The sequence below is a fragment of the Agelaius tricolor genome, unplaced genomic scaffold (assembly GCF_023055355.1).
Source record: "Agelaius tricolor isolate 1412-34295 unplaced genomic scaffold, bAgeTri1.0.p SCAF_13, whole genome shotgun sequence".
In the NCBI taxonomy this organism is placed as follows: domain Eukaryota; kingdom Metazoa; phylum Chordata; class Aves; order Passeriformes; family Icteridae; genus Agelaius; species Agelaius tricolor.
Window position 1 is genome coordinate 3,838,313 of NW_027269273.1, and position 26,513 is coordinate 3,864,825.

General features: G+C 52.3%; 1 protein-coding gene across 2 annotated transcripts in view; it reads right to left on the reverse strand.

Moving 5' to 3' along the window:
* UNC5B (unc-5 netrin receptor B) overlaps nt 1–21,655 on the reverse strand; it is a 62,900-nt gene extending 41,245 nt beyond the window's left edge. For both annotated transcript variants that reach the window (XM_071438464.1, XM_071438463.1), the window contains exon 1: nt 21,468–21,655. In XM_071438464.1, the coding sequence (XP_071294565.1) occupies nt 21,468–21,549 (82 nt within the window). In that variant the 5' untranslated portion in view covers nt 21,550–21,655. The remainder of the gene's footprint in view (nt 1–21,467) is intronic.
* Between the last annotated feature and the right edge of the window lie 4,858 nt (nt 21,656–26,513).

The following is a 26,513-nucleotide window of genomic DNA, read 5'->3' on the forward strand; positions in this document are numbered from 1 at the left end:
AAGTGATGCTGTATTCATTCTCTCAAGTACTGTGTTAAATATAGTTTTAGGTTCTAACAAAGTGTTAAAATAGAAACTGTGCTATGTAAGATACTTTTTTTAAAGAAAGGACTTGCAGTGAGGTAGCAGCCACAGGACACCCAAATCTTTCAGAGAAAGAGAATTTATTGCTCCATTATCGAGTTCTTCCCACCTTGATCAGCCCTGAAGACTCAGTCAGGATTCAGAGGAAGAAGCTGACACTGCCCAGACAGAATCCTGGGTTTGAATGGAATTTATGCATCATGGATGAGGTGTAGGAATATGCAACAGGCTGTTGTTTTTAAGGGTTAATCCTCTGTTAACGTGGGTCCTTTTTCGGGCTTATTTTGCCCAGAAAAGGTACCTGGACTGTCTGTAACTCTTTGTTTCTAGTGTCTCATATTGTCCTAATCCTAATTGTTCAAAGTATTATTACTCTAATTATATTATTATTTTGATAACCATTTTATTACTATTCAACTTTTAAATTTTTAAAAACAAGTGATTGGCGGTTTTCACACAATCCTACTCCACTGGAGCACCTTCATACCTCGAGGTCCACAAGGAAGACCACAAGAAGGGCTGGGGAGCCTCAAATCAGCAGCAGTGGGATGTTAGTGGGGTCAGAGCCCCATCACCAGCACCCCTATGGGCAGGGACCTCCCTCCCTCCCTGCCTCCAGCCCCAGTTCCTGAGCCCAGCCATGACAGGAACAAAAGCCACTGCTCAGAGACACATTTACGACCCTCCAAGAGGGAGCCCGCTGACAGCTTAACGAGCTTTTTGTTTTTCAAGTAGTGGTTTTATATTTACGACCTGAAAGGGAAAGATGCAAGTAGGCAGGGAGGATCTGGGGCTATCTGCTCCTTCTGCTCCTGACCCGATGCTGTCCAAGCCACATCCAAGCCCTTCCGGAAAGCCATAAAAAACGATTGCATTTCAGCTTTTCCCCCACTCCTTCTTTCTCTCTCCCTTCCACTAAAACCAAAAAAAGCACCTTTTTTTTGGTGGTGCTCACTTCTTGTTAATGTTCACCCCGAGGAAAAGCATCAAATATTAATGCAGGAAGCTTCAGAGAGCTCACAGCGGAAACCAGAGGCCCCATGTGTTGTGGAGTATCCCAGTGGATGTGAGATCCCACCAGTTCATCCCCAAGGCCTGGCTCTTTAATGCCTGGGAAGGAAGGAGGAGGCCAGAAGCTGGGTTTTTACGAGCATCAGGGATCACATTCCTGGGATATCAGCCCAGAGTTACACTTAGAGGAGGAAAAAAACTTTAGGAAAAAAAAACCCAAACCCCACCACCCTTCCCCAGGATGCTGCACTGTTATTTATAAGCTTAAGAGTGAATAGAGAGGGCAAAACTCCATGGGCTTGTTGGGGGTTTTTTGGTGGTGTTTTTTTTTTTTATCCCCAGCATTAGCACAGCAGAGAAATGCCTTTGGGCTGCAAGAGCATTCCAGCCACCAGCAGGAAGATAAGGCTCTTCCCTCGCCTCCAGATTCCTTGGCAGAGAGGAGACACATGGGGCTTAATTGCACACAGACAGAGATGCCACCGACATGATAAGAGCTTTTGTCCCGTGGAGGGCTCACCCAGCTGATAAAGACCCTGCCCTGAGCCCCTAAAACCCAGAAGGGACACCTTGGCTGAAGAGCTGCAAGGGACTGGTGGGGAAGGTGGGAGGCCCAGATGTGCAATGCAACATCTGAAAGGGGAAGGGACAGTGTCCCATGGACACAGTGCCTGCTGCAGGTGACTTTGGACATGCATGTCCACCCTCCCAGGGAGGAAAGCACCCCCATGTGCTTGGTGGTGACATCTTTGTGCCCAAATGCTGAGACTCAATGGCCTCTGATGGCTTTTCCCAAGCTGCAGAGCTGTGTCCAGCTCTGGGGCCTCCAGCACAAGGAGGACTTGGAGCTGTTGGAGCCAATCCAGAAGGGGCCAAGGAGATGCTCCAAGGGCTGGAGAGCCTCTGCGAGGAGCCAGGCTGGGAGAGCTGGGGGGCCACCTGGAGAGGAGAAGGCTCCATGGAGATCGCAGAGCCCCTTCCAGTGTCTAAAGGGGCTCCAGGAGAGCTGGAGAGAGATTTTGGACAAGGCTCTGGAGGAACAGGACAATGGGAAATGGCTTCCCACTGCCAGAGAACAGGGTTAGATTGGGTATTAGGGAGAAATGCTTCCCTGTAGTGTGGTGAGGCCCTGGCACAGGGTACCCAGAGAAGCTTCCTGAACCCCTGGAAGTGTCCAAGACCAGGTTGGACAGGACATGGAGCCACCTGGGATAGGGGAACTTGTCCTGCCCATGGTCTTGAAGCTTTAAGATCCCTTCTGACCCAAATTAATCAGTGATTCTGTGAACCCAGCTGCTGAGCTTGGGACATCTTTCCCTCATCCCCCTCCATCCCCACACAAGCCCAGCTTGTGAGGCCCCAGCAGCCCTGGGTGGACAGGCAAAAAAAAAAAAATCAGAAAAAATAAAAAGAAAGGAAAGAAAAGGAAAATAAAGGAAAAGCCTTTTAAGTGGGCTGGAGCCTGTGCTGCCCAGAGCAGGGCAGCCCTCTCCCCGCTCCCCTTCCCCACTTATCGCTGCCCGGGGCTCTGCCCGGCGCCTGCCGATAATCAGGGAGCGCATTGAAACCCCGGCGCCAGACTGGATCCTTATCTCCTCCCGAGCAGGAATGCGGCATGGGGGCAGGAGGAGGAGGAGGAGGAGGAGGAGGAGGAGGAGGGGGAGGAAGAGCCCCCTCCCCTGGCCCCTGCCCACAGCGAGCAGAGCTGGGGAGGGCCGGGGGGTCTGAGGGGTGCTCGGGGCCCAGCCCCGGCTCCCGGCAAGGCCTGAGGGGTCGGAAGCGCCCCCGCCTTGCGCAAGGGCCGGTAATTATCCCCGGGGATAATGACTCTGCTTCATTAGCCCACAGAGGCCGGGAGCCCGGCTGGGAATGCCCCAGGCGTGAGCCGGGGGGACGCGGGGAGACAGCCGGGACAGCCCCGTCCTCTCCACCCAAAAAGAGCTCGGAGTGCTCATTTCACCATTAGGGACCCAGAAGTTTGCCCTCGGTGGCTGGGAAGCATCGCACCGTGTACCCCATGCCGGACAGCCACCCTCAGCTTCATCCCGGCCAGGGGCAGCCCCTCAGGGAAGGACTCGGGATGATCTCGCCCCAAAAGAGCCCGGGTGGCAGCTGTGAGGCGTTCCCAAACCAGCCCGAGCCCTCAGGGCTCAGCTTGGGGACCCTCGCAGTCCCTCCTGTGGGATGGGACCCCAGAGCCTTCCTCCCTGGCGAGGAGGGCGGCGGGCTCTGCTCTGAGGAGGAGGAGGAGGAGGAAGGCAGGCTCTGCTTAGCCCCCAGCTCTGGAGCTGCCCGGGGCTCATCCCCATCCCCAACAGGATCGACAGGAACTTCCAGCCAGCCCACAGCAGCGGCGAGGAGAGGAGCAGAGACACAGCCAAGCTCCCTCCAGGTGGGACAGGAGCCGCGGCTCCAGCCTGGCGCTCCCTCAGTCCCCCCCGGCATGAGGGCTGCGTGTTCTTATAACACCCAAAACCAGCTCGCAGTGCTCATTTTCACAATTAGGAACCCAAAAGTTTGCCCTCGTGGTTGGAAAGCATCGCACAGTGTAACCCCATGCCGGACAGCATCCCCCAGCTTCATCCCTGAGACTCTCAGGGAAGGAGTCCTGATGCCATCAGAGCCTCCGGGAATTCGCAGCCAATTAAGGGGATATTTTAAAAAATCATAATGAGGGGCTAATGAAGTTTAGAAGCTGCCGACAGCAGCCATATGCCTCAAATATGCTGGGTACAGTCGGTGCCTAGGTAATGCAACTGCAGGTATCAGCTCGCCTAATTAGCTACCAGAAGAAAGTCTAATTTAAAACAAAGCTCTTATTTTATTTATTTGCTGACAGCAGCAGAGCAATTCCCTCCAGCATGAAGTGAAAGCAAACACACTGCCCTCAAAATAAACCACCACGGGCTTTTTAATTTTATCCTCCAACAAGTGTTCCCTGGTTAGTCCTCTGCAAGGGAGGGGCAGGGGAGAAATAAAAAAAAACCCAAACAACAACAACAAAAAGCCAACCTGCACTTCCATTAGCATTACAGAGGGCTTGCAAAGACAGCTCCCCACTTGTCACCTTCCTGCCACAGAAAACAGCGACCACTGGGACTCCTCTGCTGTGCCCTGAAAACTGCCTTTAATAAAACATCCCTGAAGAAATGTGTGTCCCCCCTCTCCTATCCTCATTTGGGTCCGGATTTGGGGTGATGATCCCTCACTTGGGTGGCACAATCTCCCTGAGTTGTCCACGTTGGTGTCTGGCTGCAGACCCACAGGTGAGAGGTGTAGGTCACCCATACTAGCCAAGACTCCTGACCCTTCCCATCCCTTCCCTTCCTTCACCTCCGGATGCATCCAGAAGCAAACGGAGGGAGGGGAAAGGGAAATCCTAGAAGCTCATAGAGAGTGCAGGGCCACTGTGATTTTATTTAGTATCTTTATTTATTGAAGTGCTTTAAATAGATATGGATTGACTCTCCCAGCTCTGGCTATTACAGCTTGAAAGGGGAGCTGCAGGCAGCTCCTGGATTAATGCACGTGAGGCTGCTTCCATGGATGCTCAGCATCCCACTCCATGTGGGAACTCCTCCTGTCTTCCAGACTTCACCTGGGGCCTCTGCATCCCCCTCCACAACGTCCTGGTGCCTCCACTGCTCCACATCCACATCAAACCCTCTTCACCACCAGCCTCAATCACCTCCACAGCCGGGATCGAGCCACCAGCTCCACCCTTGTCACCTCCCTGACAGGATCCAAGCCCATCTGAGCAATCAGGGATTCATTCTTTCCTATCAGCAGCCATTTGTGGGTTTATGAAAGCACAAAGAGGCATTGCAAGCCTTTATGGACAACACTGGCTGGGCCCTGCATTTTTCTTCCCACTGATTAAAGTAATAATGCTCAGTTAAGGAGCAAGTAAAAAAAAAAAATCACACCGTTTTTAGGCAGCTGGGAAAGAAGAGGAAAATCTATTGCAGTGGCCCTGAACAAGCACTTCCCCAGGGCTTCAAGGCAGAAAACTTATCAGACACTGCTCTGATAACGTATTCAGGCTGAACCATTAGTCTTGGGCATAAAAAAGGTGTAATAAAAGGTGCCCCTAACTGCAGACTGAGTGAGGAGGGGGAAATGGGGTTAAAACCCCACAAAGGCTGGGAGCAGCCCCAGCTCCAGGGCTTGGTGGCATCCCCAGCACACACCTGTGATGCTGGCAGTGGGCACCCACCTCCTGCCACTCCAGTGTCCAGGGACAGTTTGTCTCCTGCATGTTTAAAGCTGCAGAGAAGTGGGGAAATCAGCATCCACAGCACCAGGAGGCTGGTGAAAGATTTCCCCAGGGCCAGCATCCTCAATCATCCTCAACAATGTATTTTCTCATTCTGGCCTCATCTGGCTCCCCCCAGTCCCAATACCCATCTTACAACACCTTTCCCTCCACAAACACAGCTCCTTTTCTTCCCTGTAACTCCAAACCAGCCCTTTGTCCCGGGCACAAAGAGCTGTCAGGTTTCTGCTGTGGGTTTTTCCCTGCACTGCTTTCCCATCCAGCTTTTTTGGGAAATGCCAGAGCCCAAAGCAAGCCAGCTGTGACCTGTGGCTACTTTAAAAAAATTATCTCCACTGGAATTTTCTCCACACCTCCTGCAATGATGGGGGTGACAACAGGGCCTCAGAGGGGTCCCCTTTCTCCTTAGCGATCACCCACACAGATCACCCAACCTGGGGAAGCCAAGCAACACAAAATAAGCTGGGAACATCCCCCATCCTGCTTCCAAAATGCCTTAAAACCATCAAGTTAGTTATCCTTGAGGGAAAAAAAAAATTAAATCCATGTTTTTGATGGCTTAGCCCCCCTCACACGTGGGTAAGAAGCTCATGGCAGGAGCAAGCACAAAGCTGATTTTGTGAGTTCCTATTCCAGCACCTCAGGCTCAGCCTCCCAGGCTCCAGCCAAGGCACCCCTCATTCCTAGGGCTGGTGACCCAAAACCCAACTGCCCACCAGCTCCACTGCTGTCCCCACAGATGCTGAAGGCCACCACCTTCCCCTTCCTCCACTGCTGTCCCTACAGATGCTGAAGACCAACACCTTCCCCCAACCTGGGGAAGCCAAGCAACACAAAATAAGCTGGGAACATCCCCCATCCTGCTTCCAAAATGCCTTAAAACAGTCAAGTTAGTTATCCTTGAGGGAAAAATAAATTAAATCCATGTTTTTGATGGCTTAGCCCACTCATACATGGATGGGAATCTCATGGCAGGAGCAAGCACAAAGCTGATTTTGTGAGTTCCTACTCCAGCACCTCAGGCTCAGCCTCCCAAGCACACCCCAGGCTCCAGCCAAGCCACCCCCCATTCCTAGGGCTGGTGACCCAAAACCCAACAGCCCACCAGCTCCACTGCTGTCCCCACAGATGCTGAAGGCCACCACCTTCCCCTTCCTCCACTGCTGTCCCCACAGATGCTGAAGGTCCCAAAGGTGGCCAGAGACAAGGTTCACCCACAGCTGGGCACTTGATCCCAGCATCACCCAGCCCAAGCCATTGCTTCCTCCCTCCTTCCTTCCTTCCCTCCCAGGCTGGTTTTCCAGGCAAAACAAGGATGGGAGTTACTCAGGCAGCATGTGACATGACCACCAGAAGGAGGGCATTGCATTACTGCAGCTAAAACTGGATCCTGCTTTCTATTGTCTATTCTTTTGTAGTGATGGGAAGAAAGAGCTGCTGCTCTGTAATCAGGCCTCTTCTGGCTGCTTCCCTGCTTTTAGGGCCAAGCAGGATAATGCCACGTTGCTTTCATGTGGCAAGAGAAGCTTATAAACAACACTATTACACTGCTGCACCGCTGAAATTAAAGCCCTGCTCTGAGCCTCGGTCCCTCCCACAGGCAGCCTGCTTTGCCTCAGACTTAATTTCTTCTCCCAAAGTCTGCAGTCCAGGGAACAAGACTGAATCTGGGCCTGAATAAGCGCTGGTGAAATTCAGTGTCTCCCAAAATGATGTGAATTACCTATTTCTGAAAAGAGGAGTAATTCCTTCCAGCTTTTGCTAATGTGCTCTCAGCAAACACTCGTTTCTTGTTTTCCCTCAGAGCACAGCAGCTCCTGATCACAGTTCACCCCAAAAGTGGATGAAAGTCTTCTCTTCATCTTTTGGTCCAAAGTGATAGAGATTTACCCACACCCCATAAAAATTCAGATTCTGAGCTCACCCATACACATCGAGCCTAAAACCTCCAGAGTGGATTCACTCAGCCAGAAATGATCTCAGCTGTGAAAAATCACAAGGGGCAGTCACTTTCTCAGCAGTCTCAAAATAGAGGTTGTTTTTCTTTTTTTTCTTTTTTTTTTTTAAATCAAAAGAGATGCCATCTCTCTGAATTATCTGCAATAAACATCCTAGTGCTGGAAGAAAGCACACTTCAGCTTTCCTAGCTCCAGGTTCTCATTTCCACCAGCTCCTTGAGAACCTCCTCCTGCTTTTCCAAGCCTTCTCCTGCACTGCATTAAGAGCCTGTCTCTGCAAAGAATGTGCTTTAAAACCCAGGGGACTCTGCAATATTGTCTGCAATAGGACAAGGACTCCTTTCATCACCCAGTCCTCCCTCAGGTTCAGTTCCTCTTGGATTACAGCATCTCCTGGGCAGCTGGAGTGTCCCAGACCCAATGAGGCAAGAGCCAGGTTTATTGTGGCACTGCCCAAGGGACAAACACCAGCCAGATCAAACCCTGGGGACACCCAGAGCACCTGGAGAAGCAGCTGAAACCATCTCAGTGGAGGATGCTCTTCCCCCCACCATCCTTCTCCTTGCTGCTCCATTTTTGGAGGGGCCAGGAGCTGCTGCTCCCCAAAACCATGGAAAACCAAAGCTTCAGGATAATCCTGGCCTAGAAGTCTGTGATAACCCAAACTCCTCCAACCTTTGGGCCCTGTGGCTGCCATCAGTGCCCCACATCCCCTGTGCCAGGTGATTTCTTGCAGAGCTGGAAGGAAGCCTCCCCACGTCTCCCTGCTAACCTGTGGGATGCTCCTCTCCTGCTCCCCCTTCCATCTCAAACATCATTAGCAAAGGATCATTTCCTTCAAATTAAGGTCACCTGCCAACAAGTGCCTCTTGCCATGCCCTGAGAGCAGCCCACAGCGCTTCCCTCACCTTGCCTAAGGTTTTTCCAGCATTTTCCTCAATCCTTCATTAATTTCCAGGTGCCCCATCTCTGATCATACACCGTGGTCCCCCAAGCAGCAGAGCAAAGCCAGATTTCTCATGGATCTGCTGCTCCAAATCCTCCCTCCCACATGGCATTTGTGTTCCCCAATAGTAGGTGGCAAGTGTTATGCTGTTGATGTTTTGGGGTTGTTTTTTTTTTTTTTGTTTTTAAGTGGGATATTAATAGATCCCTCTCACTGGCCGACCACCCTAGATAAAAACTTTATTGCTAATTTCCTAATCAGACAGGCACTTAATTACGAGACATCTTCTGAATCAGAGGGAGAGGGATGCAGACGTACAAACAGCACGGCAGCTAAGGAAAAAAAAAAGTCTGGGTTTTTTTTTTTTTAGGAAATGAAGCTAAAAAAAGAAACAGCCCCCCCTTCCCAAACAAACAAGCAACAAAAATAATCCAGCAGGCCCAAAGATAAATCCATGGGGATTTTGGGCGTTTTAGGCACAGGAGCTCCTCTTGGGGCAGAGGACAAGGTGGTGCAGAGGGGCTGGATCCCACGGGGGTCACGGCAGAGCCTCCCTCCCCCTGTGTCCCACATACAGCACAGTCCCCACGGGCTGTGAGCAGATGGTTTCCAAGCTGACAGGTTGCAAACAGCTCCGTGGAGCCGGCTGGGGAATCAGATATTGTCTCCATGCCTTTAGTCTGGGGAACAAAAGAGATCTCCCAGCTCAAAAAGTTTGCTGGGAGACCTCGGTGCTTCTCCTGCTTCTGGGTTTCTTTTTCAAAGCACTTTCACCCAGCTCAGATCACCCAGGTCTGATGCCTGTACAACTCTACAAGCTGCCTGCACATAACTTTTTCCACTTTGACTTTCCTCTCTGTAGCTGGAAAGAGACCACAAGGGCAGCCTTGGTGCTGGGCACATCACCCTTGCTTTTCCAGCGAGCTGCAGGCACTCCCTTTCTGGCAGAAATTTCTTCCTTTGACTTCCCATCAAACTTGCAAACACCACGAACTCAGGACAACCCAGACAAGCTTCTTCCCAGCACTATTTAGAGGAACCCCAAGGCTTGGAAACAGCCCTGAAGACCCCAGTTCTAAACACACAGGACAGCAGAGTGCCAGGCACGCGACCCAAATCATCTTTTAGGGAGGGTTTAGGCACAGAACCCAAATCATCTTTTAGGGAGGGTTTATTTTATAAAACCATCCTTGAGCAGGCCATACTGGATTCCCCCCCCACACCTACAGGGATGCAAAGCCCAGCCAAGCTGCAGGATTCCGGCTCCTTTGGCTTCCCTGCTGGTTTTAGCTCTGCAACTCGACCCTGGGCGGAACATATGGTTTGAATTCTCCCCCCTAAACTTTCCACAGGCTCCTTCCCCCGCCTCCCCGTGGCACACAAACCCCAGCCCTTGTTCTCTGCGAGGCAGGAATGGTGCTGGCAGCCCTTCCCATCCATCCCTCTCCGAGGGAAGGAGAGAGGCTGCACTAAAACCCCTCGGCCGAGACTGCTAAGTGGGCTTTGCTGTTCCGTGCAGGGGTCATTAACAACCCGGCTGGAGCGTCCCCTTCCTTCCAGCCAGGCCATAAATACTGAGGAAAACACAGCCAGTGGAGAGGGAAAGGCAGGGGGGGGAGCAGCACAGCAAGAACTTGCTCTACAAGGGAAGATTTTCCTTCCCCAGCCAGCCTGGGACCACTGAGGTCCTGTTGGTTTTCCCAGCTCTTACAGAGATGGAGCAACTGAGAGGTGTTTTAAAAGGTTTTATTGAAGATTTGATTTTACCACACCACTATTACTTCTAACACCAATCACCTATATTTTTACCTCACATCATCCTACTACAACCCATCTTTCACAATTCTAATTCTCTAAAATATCTAATTGTCCTGGTTTAGTATTCAGTTTAATATTTTAGCTTAGTATTTAGTATTTAGTTTAATATTTTTACAAAGCCATATTTTAAAACTTATTAAAACATATTTCTAATTCAATCCCTTGCTTAACAATATCGTCTTTATTCCATAACCTTCCTAAGTCAACACACTTTATTTTATCTCAATGCTTATATACAACTGTACAAGACTGTGTAAGCTTTCTACAAAATTTTAAAAATTCTTTACAAATCCATTTCTCACAGGGCCCCACATCCAACCTCATCCTTCTGTACAAGCCAGAAACAGCATCCTTTAGGATGCAGGAATGGTGAATGGGTCCAGCAGTGCTCAGAAAATGTTCAGGGTTAAGCAGCAACCTCACCTCCTCTTTTCCCCTCCCTGCATGCAAAAAATCATCTTTTATTTTCCTGTAAGGCAGTTTTCATCTAATTTTCTGCTCCATCCAGCAGCCAGGCTTTTCTCCCTCAAAATGACTACAGCAGCCTAAGCTGGTCTTTGCTGAGCCAGAAGCCTGATCCAGCAGGAAGCAGCAAGTGGGATTCTTATGGAGCCTTACCCTGCCTCTCCAAAAAGCCAGGCATCACCTTCTCCCAGCCCACAGGGCTGGGTGGAGTTGAAAATCCACCCAAAGAGATCTTGTACCCCCTTCTTGATCCCAGTGTCCTCAAAGCACCACGCTGGAGAGGAGCCCTGGGAGGGCTGTGGGACGGACAGACAAACGGATGGGTGGGTGGATGGATGGGTGGATGGATGGATGGATGGATGGATGGATGGATGGATGGATGGATGATGGATGGATGGATGGATGGATGGATGGATGGATGGATGGATGGATGGATGCCCCTGGCCAAAACAGCGGCTGCTGTGATGGAAACCAGAAGCCTTGTGGTCTGTGAGCCTGACAGCCTTCCCAAGGCATGCTGAGCATTGCTGGCATGCCTGCATGTCCCAGGCAAAAAAACAACCCCAAATCCTCTGAATTGCTGAATTTCAGCAGCACAGGACCAGCAAGCCCGACAGCTCCTTGGAGCCGAGTACAGCACGGATTCCTCTGAGCAGGTATTAAAAACCACCCTTCAAAAAGGCAGAAAAGCCATCTATTTTTGACCTGTTCTGTGTTTAGGATCAGTGCTACTCAAGGTTTCAGCTGAACAGAGCTGAACCTGTGGCTTCCCCTGCTCCTTATCCCTGAGGATGCCTCCCCGTCGGCTGCGACCCCATCGGCAAAGCCGGCGTGTGGGTTTTTCCATCCCCGGCAGGACCGGCCCCAACACGCCCCAGACTCCTGGAGTTTTGCTATAAACTACAAAGGAACCTGCCCAATTCGCCCCAGTTTGCATAACCAGTTTATCCCAAGCATTTGTTTTAAAAGCTCAGCTCTGGTTAGTCACTGCTCAGCCCAAGCAAAACCCAACCCTCTTCCCAGCTTTTGGATCTTGCTTTTCCAGCTTTGGGCACAGCCAGCATTTTTTATCTTGGTGTATAAATTTTAGAAATATGAAATAAGTGCCTTGATGCCTTGTTTTATATATACACACACATATATATCATATGTATTTTATGTATATCAAGGTATCCAAAGGATCCACAAGCCAGGATAGGGATTAGCCACGAGGCTCTAAGTCCTTAAATCCAAACCGAGTCATTCACCAGTAGCAAACCATAAAGCAGAGACACACATGGAAAAAAAAAAAAAAGAAAAGAGGGAATGAAAAGGGGGAGGAAAAGAGTTTTATAGCCCTTGGCAGCCCACACCCCACTTCATCACACTCAGGATCCCAGTCACCCGAGCAGCTCCCCAGCCAAATCCCCTCTCCTGTAACAAATCCCGTTAGCGCCGACGCCGGAGCGCGGAAGGAGGCGCTTGCAAGGCTCTGGCTGCAGAAAAGCAGCCAAAATGATGTGCAGGGGAATCAGACATCCTGCAGGAAAACCTGCTTCCACAACTGAGTCAGCATCTCCTCCCAAAGACAGGGGAGGATGGCAGGAACTGCAGGCCTGGGGGACGTGCTTGGATGGAGCTGGCAGGGGAGCCCCAAGTGCCACCTCCTCTTCCTCCTTCCAGCCCAGAGTGGCCCCAGGAATGACAATGTGCACCCAGCAGTGACACCACGTCACCAAATGCCCCAAAACACAGACTGATGGAACTCAGGGGAGAGCCCAGGGAGCAGGGTAGGGATGCCACAGCCCCAGCGAGGAGCTGGGAGCACTGGGAACAGCTTAATCCCAGCCTAATTCAGATTTCTAGCAATGCTCAACCTACTCTGTGAAGATGCCCCCCAGCCAGGGCCCAGACAGCAGAAGAGACAGGACATTTAAGCTTCTCCAAGATAAGCTGGCAGAGAAAACCCTTCCATGAACCCCTTCTCCAGCTCAGCGACCCAGACCGCTGATTACTTTTAATTGCTGTGTAATTGGACTCTGGGAGCCATGCTTTCATTTTAAGCCTGTCTCTACATTTCACATCTGTCAAAGGGGGAAAGAAAAACCTTCAAAAGTAATATTCCAGTGCAGGAACACCGTAGCACCCTCCAGCAACTGCCAAACCAGCCGTGGCAGCGGGGAGGCAAAGGCTGCACCCCTTGTTTGGGATAAACAGGGGTGGAGGGAGGTGTTGGGATCCCACACCTGGGCAGTGGCCACCCCAAAGGCAGCAGCAGCCCCAGGGCAGACAGCACGGCCACATTGCAGGATCCTCCCTGACACCAGCACTAATTACTGCCCTGGCTTGCAGGGCCCTGCAGAGCCCTCAGAGATGAGATGCCCCTCCAGGTGAGGGTGGGGATGCTTGTTTGGTTCCACGGACGAAAAGCAGGCAGCAGACGGCATTTTTTCTCTCTCTCTCTCTCTTTTTTTTTTTTTTTTTGGTTGTTTTAAATAGCAACCACGTTCTAGCTGCTGGAAAACACCCTCCCTTCTGTTCTCCAGGCCAACCCAAACAGATGGAGCCAATAAGGCAGCTGGGTGATGGTGTGGGATGGGGACAGCCCATGGGGGAGAGCAGCCCCTGCTCACAGACCCCAAAAGGGGCAGCCAGACCCCCTGAAGATGGCAGGGAGGCACAGCCCATCAACCCAGTGGAAGAACTTTGCTTCATCCATGTCCATGAAACCCTCCAAAGCTCTGCTATGAATCATGGAAGTTAAAAAACACCTCCAGAATCACCGAGTCCAACCTTTGACCCAACACCACCTTGTCAGCCCTGGGATTGTTCTCCATCCCAATTGCTCCAGTGCTCCAGCTAGCAGTCAGCAGGAATTACAGTTCCTAGACACCATGGGAGTCCACTGGAAGGTCAGTGAAACAAAGTCTTCACTCACTTTGGTGCCTTCAGCCACTGCTGTGGATGCCCTCACGTGTGCCCTGAACCTCACAGCCTGGAAAGCTCTGAGGACACTGCTGCCAGCACTGCTGCATCCCAGGCATGTCCCTCCTCCCAGGAATCTGTCCTGAGGAATTCCTGGGCTCTGCAACCTCCTGCCTAAGGAGAACTCCCACGCTGCACAGTGCAACACAACCCTTTTAATAGCCTCACACCTCTGCAAGCCACCTGGCAGGGAAGCCTGGATTTGGCTGGAAATGTCCCACCCCTCCATCCTGCCACTGCCCCAGGAGGGGCAGGTACACCTGGGAGTAAACCCAGCCCAAACTGCCCCGTTTTAGTGGCTAAATGGGACCTGTAGAGGTGCTGATGTGGCAAAGGGGGCAAGCAGGGGTCAGTTCCATGCCAGTGGCAGCTCCCAGGGAGGAGAGGAGCCTCACAAAGGAACAGCAGGGCAAAGTCTGGGTGCAAAGAGCCTTGCTCTCACCTCCCATCACTGAAGAGCCACCACATCTCTCTCCAGCAGGGAGGGATGCCTGGTGGGGAGGAGCACCATGGTGCCTTCCAGGAAGGAGCACTCCCCACCTCCCACCCACATTTTACCTGCACAGCCTTTGGCTCAACACATCAAGGTGTGCTGCACCTCATCCCTAGCACAAGACAAAGCACCCAAAAATGATGTCACATGCAGCAACGTCACCTCCAAGAGTATTTCCCCACCTCCACAAAAGCTTTTTTTCCACTCCCCACACCTCTTCCCTAGCATTCTGTACCTGCAGGGATGCTCAGCTGATGCCCCCAGCATCATTCCCACAGAGTCCCCAAGCCCACCCATCTCGGAGGTCCTGGGCTCTCCTTCCACTCTAGAGGGAGGCAGATGGATCTAACAGGCATTAAACATCCCAAAATGAGATTTTGCACGCTCTTTCAAAGGGAAACAATCCCTCAGCTCTCACACTGGGTGCAGGCTTGTGAAGGAGGGGAGCAAAGGTTATTCATGGGGTCTTGAAGGAAACCACACTGGCAGGACCCCCCAGAAGCAGGAGAGGTGCTGGGATGTGACTTTTGTGTCTGGCTCCACCACAACTGGGCTGACAGCCTGTGCTCACAGCCCTGGGGATTCCAGCTGGGAAGGGATCACTTGTGGTACAAACCAGCCCTTTTCCTCCTCCTCTGTCATTCCCAAAAGATGTGGGAATAATTTGGGGAGAGAAGCGAGGGCAGCTTGTGCTGTATGTGTGTGTACAGGCATTACACAAAATGCTCCCCAAATCCATAAGGTTTTCCTCCTTTCCTGAAGGGACTTGCTTCCCTGGAGAAAGGGACAGCCCAGACCTTGAATTCCAGGACAGAAAAGCTCTGCTCGCTTTTCTTCTTCAGGTATAGTATTGCTCTTCAGTAATAATATAAGTAGTGAGTGTCTCAATTCACACCCTTCACCTCCCAGGGTATAAAAAACGACAACAAACAACACAACACACCAGCACTGCCTTGAACTTACACAGCAAGCAAGGCCAAACAGGAAAAATAGCTCAAAAACATTTGATTTTTAAATGCTGGGGGACTCTGTCAGCCACATCCACCCAGATCAAGCAGTGGGATGCAGCTCCTGATTTATATTTCTCTTGGATCAACTCGAGTGCCAGGGTCACAGGCCAATTTTGGGCCTCCAGTGCCACTGCCATCCCCATGCTCATACCCCACATGGCTTCACAGCCATTCCCAAGGTTTGGGACCTGGTAATTCCTCCACCTTACAGCAAGGAATTAGCTGAAAAGGGGATGTTTCACTAAACAAGTGAGAATTTGGCCATCAATCCCCAGCAGAGAGAGGCTGAAACAGGAGGAGAGAAGACACCAAGGATGCTCCATCCAGGCAGGCAGGGGAAGGGGCCTGGCAAAGCCCATGGGAAGGTGGCAAGCAGAGCTCACACAGCACACAAACACATTTTATTCCTTTCATGCTGTAGGACATCCTGCCTGTGCTGAGCATGGTGGTGACATGGGGCTTGCTTTGCTACCATGCTTCTTCCCTTTCTCCATGGAGAAAGAGTGGGCTGCCTGCAAAAACACAAACTTGTCACTGCTGTCCCTTGACCAGGACACCCCCCCAGCCATCAGGAGTTTGGTTTCAAGCTTACAGCTCCAACACCCCCAGTTACACCAGTTAGGGGAGGAGGCCCAGGTGTTCCCCACCAGCCCAGGTGTTTCACTACACACCTGACCCAGCTACACCCCACCTGTGTGGGTCTGGGGGAGCCCTCTGGAACTGGGATCAGCCTCCCTAAGAGTGGGAGAAGCCACCCCAGGCAGGAGGGAGCAGAGGAGACCCGGGCTGAGGCAGGGAGGGACTCGCAGGAGATTAAAGGCAGAGTGCAGGACACGCTGGAGCAAGCCCCGTGCTAAATAATTCCTGCTTCCCTTCCCTTTCCTCGTTTTCCAGCGTGGCTTCACCCAGCTTTTCCCAGCCTGGCTGGTGTTTGATCTCTGCCTTTCCCTCAGCAGAGGTGCTGAGCCCAATAAAAATTAAAAAAAAATTTTTAAAAAGAGGTTGAGCCCCTTAAAAAAAAAAAAAAAGCAAATAAGGAGAGAGATGGAAAAAAAAAATCCCCTAAAAATCCAAGCTCAGCAAACACGTGGCTGCTACCAGCCCAGCCCAGCGGTTTGGGAAGGGGAACGGGCTCCAGAGGAGGAGGAGGAGGAGGAGGAGGAGGAGGAGGAGACGGCAGCGGCAGCAGCTCTTCCCCTGGCTGAGGAGCAGGTCTGGGGCTGCCAGCCCAGCGCATTCCTGTGCCGTGAGTCAGGCCTCCGAAAAACCAGGAGGCTTCAAAAATAATTCCCGGTGCAGCAGCCTTTGGGATGCTTTGCTCTGCGGGCTGCCCCGTCCGAGGGCAGGAATGCTTTACTGGGAGCCTGAGCAGCAGCATCACGCCCCGTGCAGGGAGAAGAACACAGTGAGCACACACTCCTAAAATTTTTTAGGTTTTTATTGAGAGTAAAAATGCAGCCAAGCCTGCAGGGATGGAGAGGGAGGATTCATGGAGGGTTCCTGAGGGGGCTCAGCCGGCCAGGCCTCCAGGATGCCACCGAGACAGGTCCTGGGGAGGGACCTCACCACCGTGCTCAGCACAGGCAGGGTGTCCTACAGCCTGAGAGGAATAAAATGTGTTTGTGTGCTGTGTGAGCTCTGCTTGCCACCTTCCCATGGGCTGTGCCAGGCCTCCTTCCCTTGCCTGCCTGGCTGGAGCATCTGTGGAGGCCTCGGTGTCTTCTCTCCTCCTGTTTCAGCCCCTCTCTCCTGGGGATTGATGGCCAAATTCTCATTTTTTTAATGAATGTCTGGTGTGAAATCAGACATCAGAGCAGCTTTCTGGGCTTTTCTCTGGGTTTTCTCTGCCTCTCCCAAGCCAGAGCTGCTCAATTCCCAGCCCTAGTGCAGGTCACAGGATTTGCTCTGGCCTAGTCTGAGGGGAGACATCACTCAGAAGTCTCTGGTTAACCACAAAGACTCTGCTTTTGGGAGATACAGCTCACAAAATGCTTCTTTAAGCTCTGGCAGAGCCAGGGAAGGATCACCCAGGCTCCCCTCAGCCCAAGGTGAATTCCCAGCCCCAGTGCAGGCCATACAGGATTTTCTCCGGCCTAATGTGAGGGGAGACATCACTCAAAAGCTGCTGGTTCACTGATTCTGGGACACCACAAGGGCTCTGCTTTTGGGAGATACAGCTCACACAACATTTCCTTAAGGCCCTGATCTCTGGCAGAGCCAGGGAAGGATCACCCAGGCTCCTTTCAGCCCAAGTTAATTCCCAGCCCCAGTGCAGGTCACACAGGATTTTCTCTGGCCTAGTCTGAGGGGAGACATCACTCAGAAGTTTCTGGTTAACCACAAAGACTCTGCTTTTGGGAGATACAGCTCACAAAATGCTTCTTTAAGCTCTGGCAGAGCCAGGGAAGGATCACCCAGGCTCCTTTCAGCCCAAGGTGAATTCCCAGCCCCAGTGCAGGTCACACAGGATTTGTTCCAGCCTAGTGTGAGGGGAAACATCACTCAGAAGATGCTGGTTCACTGATTCTGGGACACCACAAGGGCTCTGCTTTTTGGAGCTACAGCTCACACAATGCTTCCCTAAGGTCCTGAGCTCTGGCAGAGCCAGGGAAGGATCACCCAGGCTCCTTTCAGCCCAAGGTGAACAGAAGTGAGTCACAGACTGGTTTGGGTTGGAGGGACCTTAAAGTTCATCTCATTCCAGCCTCACTGCCAAGGGCAGGGACACTTTGCACTGGACCAGGACCCAATCCCACCTGGCCTTGAGCACTTTCAGGAGGGTTAAGACTCCTGGAAGTGTTCAGCAGACCCAGATCCCCTGCACAGAGCCCAGCATCCCAAGGGCCAGGGCTGTGTCAGCTCGGTGCCACCGTGCTCTGACTCACAGGCAGGGGTGGCTTGCACAATACAACTGATTACAGCAAATTACAGCTTTGCAGATTATGGAAAACCATAAAATTGGTTTTCCATAATCTGCAAAGCTGTAATTTGGAAAAAATTGAAGCCAGTGGGCCTCCAACTGCCACGGAGGAGCTGATGGCAGCCACTGAGCAGCTCAGGCATCCCTTGCACCCCTGTTAATCCCCCCTTCCCACGGGTGGGATGGCAGGAAGGGGGCAGAGGGAATGGGCTGATGATTTATCTCCCTATCTCCCCCCCCCCCCCCCCCAGCCCCCCCAGGAAATGTTTTCACTCACATTAGCATTGCTAAAGCTGGGAAGATATAAATGAATAGGAAACAGCAGGAACCTGTGGCTTTATGGCACCAACATCTGCTATAATGAACTCCTCAGACTCCACACAGCCCCTCTGTCCTCACCTCACAGCATTCCTGGCCTGGCACTGGCCTGCCAGCCTGGCTTTGCCCAGCAAAGCCCAGCTCAGGACTCTCCCAAAACCCCACAGGGCTGCCAGGATTATGCCAATGGGAGGGAGAAAGCCATGGGGATGCCACTGCTGGAAATGGAAGGGAAGCAGAGCTCCTTGCAGCATCTTGGCTCACTTAACTGACCCAAAATACAGATCTGGTTTTTACATATTTATATATATATATATATCATTCCTATTGGACTAGGACAGGGATGGAAAGGGAACCAGCACCCCAGGGACCCAGGGGACCATACAGAGATGAAGGACACAGCTGAACCCTCCAAGCTCCTTACAGGGTCAGCTTTTTCTTTCTAAGCAGAGTAAATGCAAGCTGGATTTCCTCCCTGCCCCCCACAACTACTATTTCCAAGTGATTCTGCCCCCTCCAAAGCAGTCTTTTTCCATTTCACTCCTTTTTCTGTTGTTGTTTCAGTATTTCCCTCTGCTGCTACCAGGCACAGAGAGCACCAGCTTCTGAGAGAGAGAGAGAGAGGGCTCCACAACAAAGCAGCTGAAGGAGAAGGAGACAAAAAAACCCCAAGCAGAACCTTCCACACACCCCTGTCCTCAAGCCTCCACCTCCAAAGGGCAGGATTTGATAGGCAACAGGTCCAGGAGCATTTTTTCCCCAGCCATCTGCTCAGGCTGGCAGCAGCAGGCAGGCAGCCTCCTGCCACCCATGTCCTCATGCTGCTGGGGGACAGCAGTGCTGCTATCCCCCCTCCACCCCCCAGCCCTGGGTGTTTTCCTGCTGCTGGCAGGGCAGAAGGATGGAAGGATGTTCCTTAAGCAGGATGACAGCTGTCCAAAACCACCTTTGTCAGCCGAGTCCCCAGCTCCAGCGTCACCCTCTGGATTTCAGCTGCCCTCCTACACCCTCTGTGCAGCCCCACGGGGAAAGACCTTCAAGCAAGCTCCAAATCCTCCCCCCAAATTGTTTTCCTACCCAGAGGAGCAGGATGAAGCCCCAGGCTAAGGGACACGCTGGGAGCTGGGTTCCCCCACCCAGCAGCGCTCCTGGGGATGGATGAGTGGACCAGATGCTTTCTGGGTTTCAAACCCCCTTCCAAAACCACACTTCTACCCCCACACACTGCAAAACCCGACACAAACAGCATGTGCATTCTTTGGTATTGAAAGAGAAAATTGTTTTCTGGGTGAAAACAGTTCTGGGTGAAAACAACTCTGGGTGAAAACAATTCTGCCTCTCCCTAAAAGCCAGGCAAGGATGGGGAAGGGAGTGGATGATCACCCAGGCTGAGCACCCATCTCAGCTCCCTCCTCTGCACCATCACATGCCACCACTACACAACTCTCCTGGAGAAACACTAATTATAGCTCTCCAGCTAAAAACTTTATTATACACACACGTACATATGCCAGATTAGCAGCATAGTGCCTTGAGAGAGCTCCCCAGACTCAAACTGAGCCAGGTGGGTCAGGTTTAACTTGTTTTTTTCCTTCTTCATTCCCTCCCTTCCTCCTGCCCAGTTTTATTTCAACCCCTGCATGAACTTGGCTCGCACAAAAACAAGAGGACAGAGCCAGGCACGAACACAGTGATATCCCCCCCAACTCCCCTCAGCATCCACAGAAAGCTTGGCTAAACCCTGACCAACAGCAGCCTGGCTAATCCAGCCTGGTTAATCCAGCCTGGTTAATCCAGCCTGGCTAATCCAGGTTTCCCAAAACCCCGGTGCTGTGCAGACCCCCCGAGCCCCTCGCTGCCCATCCCCACGGCACCTCTCCCAGGCAAGCAGGAGCTGCCAGCTCTCAAACCTCTCTCTTCCCACCGAGGGAGAGAGTTCCTTCTGGCTGGAGGACGCTGCTGCAGCAAGGTCCGGGCCCCTAGATAAATCAATAGTGCCATTCCTGTTCCCCATTTGCCGAAATACACTGGATCTTTGTGCAGCGGAGGCGGAAAAAATATTAATCTAATTAGACTCCCTCCCTAAAAATTCCTCGTCACCTTAATTACGCTTCAGAAAAGAAGGCTTGGTTCATTTTCCTAGAAAATCAGCTCGTCAGGAGACGCTTTCAACTCCTTAACAAGAACGATCTGTGCTTCGCGACGCGTCCTCAAACCCTCGCCGGGAGCTGCGGGGAGCGACAGATCCCGAATTCCCGCCGGGATAACGACCTTGCCCAACACGCTCACGGTCTCTGCCAGCCTCCAAAAAACCATCAAACTTTACAGGGCTGCCCTTCTGAGCTCTACACTCGAGCACATCTTTTTACACGCGGAGAAGAAACGCGGGCGGCTGTGCTCTGCCACCGCCGGAGGATGACAAAGGACAAAGTGCTGAGGATGTCCAGGAGTTGTGGAGTGGATGTGGGGGGGGATATACGGAGGAAAGGCTGAGTTTGATCGCAGGAGTCCTAACGAGAGAGGGCAGCAGGAGAGACGTGCCTCTGTTTCTTGTCTGTGGCAGGGATTGCTAACGGAAGGGCTGGATTTTAAGTGCATCTCAATCACAAGATTGGGCTGCGCACAGGAAACTTTGAACAGCCATAGGAAAAGACCACTCGGCTGCCCGGCCATCAATCGCTCAGCTTATAAAAATGCAGATTTAATAATAATAATAATAATCAGTAAAAAAAAAAAAAAAATTAAAAAATCCAGGCTGAATAGTTACTTCTTTGACCTGCCGGGGAATCACAGCCGGCGCTACTACAAACAGGGCTGGGTTTGTTTTGCTTTTGCCAAGAAAAATAAATATATATATATATGTACACAGAGAGAGAGAAATATAAGGAAGCGGCACAGCGAGGCGGGCAGGGAGCGGCGCTGGCAGCTCGCATCCCCCGGAGCATCCCCCCCGGAGCGGGGAGCGCTGCCAGCCCCGTATCCCCGCGGAGCATCCCCCGAGGAGCAGGGAGCGCTGCCACCCAGCGCATCATCCTCCCCGGGAGCATGCCAACCCCGCCACCTTTATATCAAAAAAAAAATAAAGAAATAAAAACACCAACTCGGCGTCCCAAGGCCGGGCACCTCAACCGCAGTGAACTTTTCTGGGGGAATGCCGCCCACCCCACAGCCCCCCAAAGTTGTGCCCCCCCTCCCTCCCCTTACCTGCGGCGGCCAGCGCCCGGCGGAGCAGCAGCGCGGGGAGGAAGAAGGAGAGGAGGAGGAGGAGGAGGGAGGGCGGCGGCATGGCGGCAGCGGGATCGGCAGCGGCACCGGGAGCGGAGCGCTGCCCGCCCGCCTCGCCACACTGCCGGGCTGCCCGGCGCCGGGCGGGGCGGGCCGGGGCGGGCCGGGGCGGGCCCGGGGCGGGCTCTGCCAGCAGCCGAGCCCCGGCTCAGCCGCGCCCCGCCCGGCCCAGCCCGGGATGCGCGGGGCCAGCGCCGGCATCCCGGGGGATGGATGGATGGAGGGATGGGTGGGTGGGTGGATGGATGGGTGGGAGCTGCTGTGCAGCGGGGCTGGCGGGCACCAGGGGGAGCCGCGCAACGCCAGCGGAGCCGGGACCCCCCCGAGCCCCCCGCGGAAATTCTGTAAGGCGTGAGAGCAGCGTCCTGCTGCGCTCTTGGCACAGCGCCGGGAACGGGCTGGGTTGGAAGGCACTGCGAGATCATCTCCTTCCTCCAAGCCCCGTCCAACCCGGCCTTGGGCACTTCCAGGGATAGGGCAGGCACAGCTTTTCTGGGCAACCTGTGCCAGGGCCTCACCTCCCTCCCTCACACGGAACAATTCCTTTGTAATACCCCCATCTAACCCTGCCCTGTTTCAGTTTGAAGCCATCCCCCTTTGTCTTTTACCACACACTCTTTTTAAAAGTCTCTCTCCACCTTTCTCGTACCCCTCCTCTCACCTCCCCCCCCAAAAATGGGCATTAAAATCCAGGCTGCAGGATGTACCTGCAGGAGCATAAAAATAACAGATGCAGACGCACACGAGTAATAAAAGATGAAATTCACACTCTGAGGGAGGTATCCTGCAACTGCTTCTTGATATGTGGCCTTTGGGGTTTAAGGGGGGGCTAATAAAAAGGATGGAGAGTGACTTTTTACTGGGGCAGATAGTACAAGGACAAGGGAATGGTGTTCAGCTGAAAGAGGAGAGATTTAGAGGAGATGTGAGAAGGAATTTTTTCCCTGTGAGGGTGGGCAGGCCCTGGCACAGGGTGCCCAGAGAAGCTGTGGCTGCCCCTGGATCCCTGGCAGTGCCCAAGGCCAGGTTGGACAGGGCTTGGAGCAGCCTGGGACAGTGGAAGGTGTCCTTGCCGATGGCAGGGCGTTGCAACTAAATGATCTTTAAGGTCCTTTTCGACCCAAACCATTCCATGATATGCCCAAATCTCTGTCCTTATAAAGAATTGTAAACAACCTCCCAGCTTTGCTGGGGCTGCAATTTTCCAGCTACTGAGTCCCTCCTCAGAATGGGTTTAAACCCCATCCTGGCTCAGTGGAGGAAGGGGGGGAGGCCAAAAGGACTCAGCAATGCTTTCTTGAGGGAGAGAGAGCCCCCCAAACTCAGCAAAGCCACACGCTCAGCAGTGTCTGTGCCATCAGAGTGCCAACCAGAGCCGCTCTTTTCCGCTGAGGAAGGAGGGGCTGCCACAGCCGCCTAGAAATGGTTAAAATATCCTGGGAACTGCTAACTAGTTTTAATTGCTGGCAGCTGCTCAGCTCCTCGGGCTAGGGCAGTGGGGGGAAGGCGCCCTGGCAGTAATTACAGCCTGTGCCTCGCTGCCAGCCCGCTGCAGCCGCGGCCGCGCGTTTGGCGCCGGAGCTCTCCGGGCTCGGCGAGCTGCTCCAGCCACGGGCTGGATCCCAGGGCTCAGCCTGCCCCGAGCCTTCTGAGAGAGGGCAAACCCTTGGCAGGGTGCAGAGGCTGCTCAGTTGGGGTGTTGCATGCAAGCTGCCACCCAAAAAAATGAAAATCCTGCTGCTCAGTTGGGGTGTTGCATGAAATCCTGCCACCCTGGCAGGATACAGGGCTGTTCCATTGGGGTGTTGCATGCAAGCTGCCACCCAAAAAAATGAAAACCCACCCTGGCAGGATACAAGACTGTTCCATTGGGGTGTTGCATGCAAGCTGCCACCTGAAAAAAATGAAAATCCACCTTGCGGTGCAAACCCTCGTGGGATGCAGAGGTTGTTCAGTCAGGGTGTTGCATGCAAGCTGTCACCCAAAAAAATTAAAATCCACCTTGTGGATTTTCAAACTGTGGCGGGATGCAGAAGCTGTTCCATCAGGGTGCTACATGCAAGCTGCCACCCAAAAATGAAAACCCACCTTGCAGTGGAAACCCTGGCAGGATACAGGGCTGTTCCATCAGTGTGCTGCATGCAAGCTGCGTCCCAAAATTAAAAATCCACCTTGTAGTGCAAACCCTGGTGGGATGCAGAAGCTGTTCCATCAGGGTGCTACATGCAAGCTGCCACCCAAAAATGAGAGCCCATGTTGCAGTGCAAACCCTGGCAGGATGCAGAGGTTGTTCAGTCAGGGTGTTGCATGCAAGCTGCCACCCAAAAATGAAAATCCACCTTGGAGAACCTTCCAGAGCTGTCATGAGCTCTTGCCAGTTAGTCAACCTAAAAGAAATGTTTGGGTGACTTTAGCTAATGCTTCAGGTTTGGGTATCATATGTTTGTCCAACACGACCCCCAAGAAACCATTTTCCACTGCTTGGTTGGTGTACCAGTGGATGTTTGGCCAACCCCAAAGATACTCAAAAAGCTATACCAGGCACATTTATGGGATCATCCTCAAATAATCCTTGGATGCTGGTGGAGGCATGGGAACAGTGGGTTCCTCACCTTCCCAAGGCATCTTCTGAGCCTCAAGAATTAGAAATCCTTGGCTCTATGTACATGACTTATTGTGTCAAAATTAATTACACAAGGAAAGATTGATCTTTAGTTAAGGATGCTACTTCTTTTCACAGTATATTTAAAAATCAAACCTTCCACTGTCCAAGCTGCTTCTCCCACCCTCTCCCTCAGCCAGAGGCACCCCCAAAAACCAGGAAGAATTCAGGCCACCTGCACATCCGTGGTGGTGCAGCTGCCTTGAGTGCTACCTCGAGCATCCCACACTCGGCTGCACTTCAGCCAGTATTTACAGAGCAGTGGGATGTGCCGGAAAAGGCTGAAGAGCAGGAAAAAAAATAATTTAAAAATCTCATTTCCAGTTGCTGTCGAGGGAGTGAAGCCTGCAGAAGGGATGCACCTGATGCAAACCCAGCAGTGCTGGCACTGGGGGGTAAGAGCTCTGGGAAAATAAAGCAGGACAAAAAGGTATTTTCCAGCTGGATCAGGCCAGATGAGAGCAATTTCCAAGTGCCTGCTTTGGGAAGCAGAGTGTGGAAAACGAGCAAGAGCGGGTGGGTTAAACCGGGCAGCGTTTAAGGCGGTCTGGTATTCAAAATACGAATTAAAGCCATGCAAATGAAGGGTTCACTTACCCCCGTTGCGCCATTTGAGAAAAATATGACATGACAAACTATCATTAAGGCAAAGGGCTGTTTTTCCTCCCAGGTGTTTACGTACTAGCCCTCGTTTTCCCTCTAATGGCCAGGCGTGAAGGTGTCAATCCAATTCCCGGCGTGGCAGGACCGCTCCCAGCAGCCGACCCGGGGTGTGAGGACTGCACTGGGCAGGCTCCAGCCCAGAGGGGCTGGGTGCAGCCAAGGGGAAGGGGATGGTGTTGCAGTGTGATGCCATTTCCTGTTTCACCTATCCCAACCCCTCAGGTGTGCCAACCTCTCCTTTCCCCTTTGCCCTCCTGCTAGGAGCTGTCCATCAATCTTAACATTCCATCAAGGGTGTTGTGTGGTTGGCAGAAGTTCAAAAGATGCCCCTCAGGTCCGGGCTCATTGGCCTGTCCAAGCGTCTATCAGTCTAACAGTCTCAAGCTGTGCCAAGGGAGATACAGGCGAGAATTAAGGAGGAAGTTTTTCACAGAAAGAGTGGTCAAATACTGGAATCATCTACCCAGGGAGGTGGTGGAGTCACCATCCCTTGATGTGTTTAGAAAAAGACTGGATGTGGACTTGGTGCCATGATCTAGCTGAGGTGTTAGAACATGGGTTGGACTCGATGATCTTGAAGGTCTCTTCCAACCTAGAAATTCTGTGATTCTGTGATTCTATATCCCTTGAGCCTTCCCCTCCTCCCACCTGGTTGGCCCTCACCTGTCCCTTCCCCTCCCCCTGTCCTCGGGGCTTAAAAGGAGATGGGACCATGCGGTCGGGGTTCTACTGGGAGCTTTTACAAGGTTCAGAGGTCTGTCATCCTGGAATAAACTCTGGATTAAAACTCTACAATAGAATCCTCTCCTTTCTCTTCACTGTCGCCTGAACCTTTTCCACCAGAGGTCAACTGAATTCCTACTTTGCCTGGATTTGTTCAGAGTGCCCAGCTACAGCATCCAGCCAGCCAAAGGTATCTCTGAGGTGAAACACCACAGCTGCAGCCTTCGGTCCAGCAGCAAGGGCCAGACGAGCCCAGGCATGTCCCACTTGGAAATTTTGGGATTAATACTCTATAGGATGGCACGTGGAAAAGGGTTCCAGGCAAAGGGAGGCACTGCTCCCAGCTCAGGGGTGCTGCAGGACCAGCACATCCCACTGGCGGGATGGGACCTCACCTGGCCGGACATTGGGGTTTCAGGCACAGGAAGGAGGAAGGGGGTGCATGAAAGCGTTAAAAAAAGATGGCAATCAGATGAATAATAAACAGAGGGAACTCCCAAAGCTTCATCAGGAGGTGAGACAAAGACTCACTTGTTTGGGATTCAAGGTCACGGCGCCCTTCAGCTCTGACCGCACCGTCATGGGAGGGGTGGGTCCTTTTCCCACCCAAACTTCCTTTGGAGGCAGAGCAGACCTGAGGAGGGCTGGAACATCCTCTGTTGATTCCTTTCAGACCTTGCTCCTCACTAAATATCGCAGTGATCTGGGATAAGGCTGAGCTTGCTGGCACCAACTTATCAAAACATCTTTACAGTACAAAGAAAATTTCAATCAGTGGGAAGAAGGACAAAAAAAAAAAAAATTTTTTTTTTTTTTTTAAGAGCTTGTTCTTTCAAGCCCTCAGATGTTATTTGCAGCTGTGGTCAGCTGGAAAGGCTGCAGCCAGGGGTAGCCAGAGGTGCTATTTTATTTGGGGG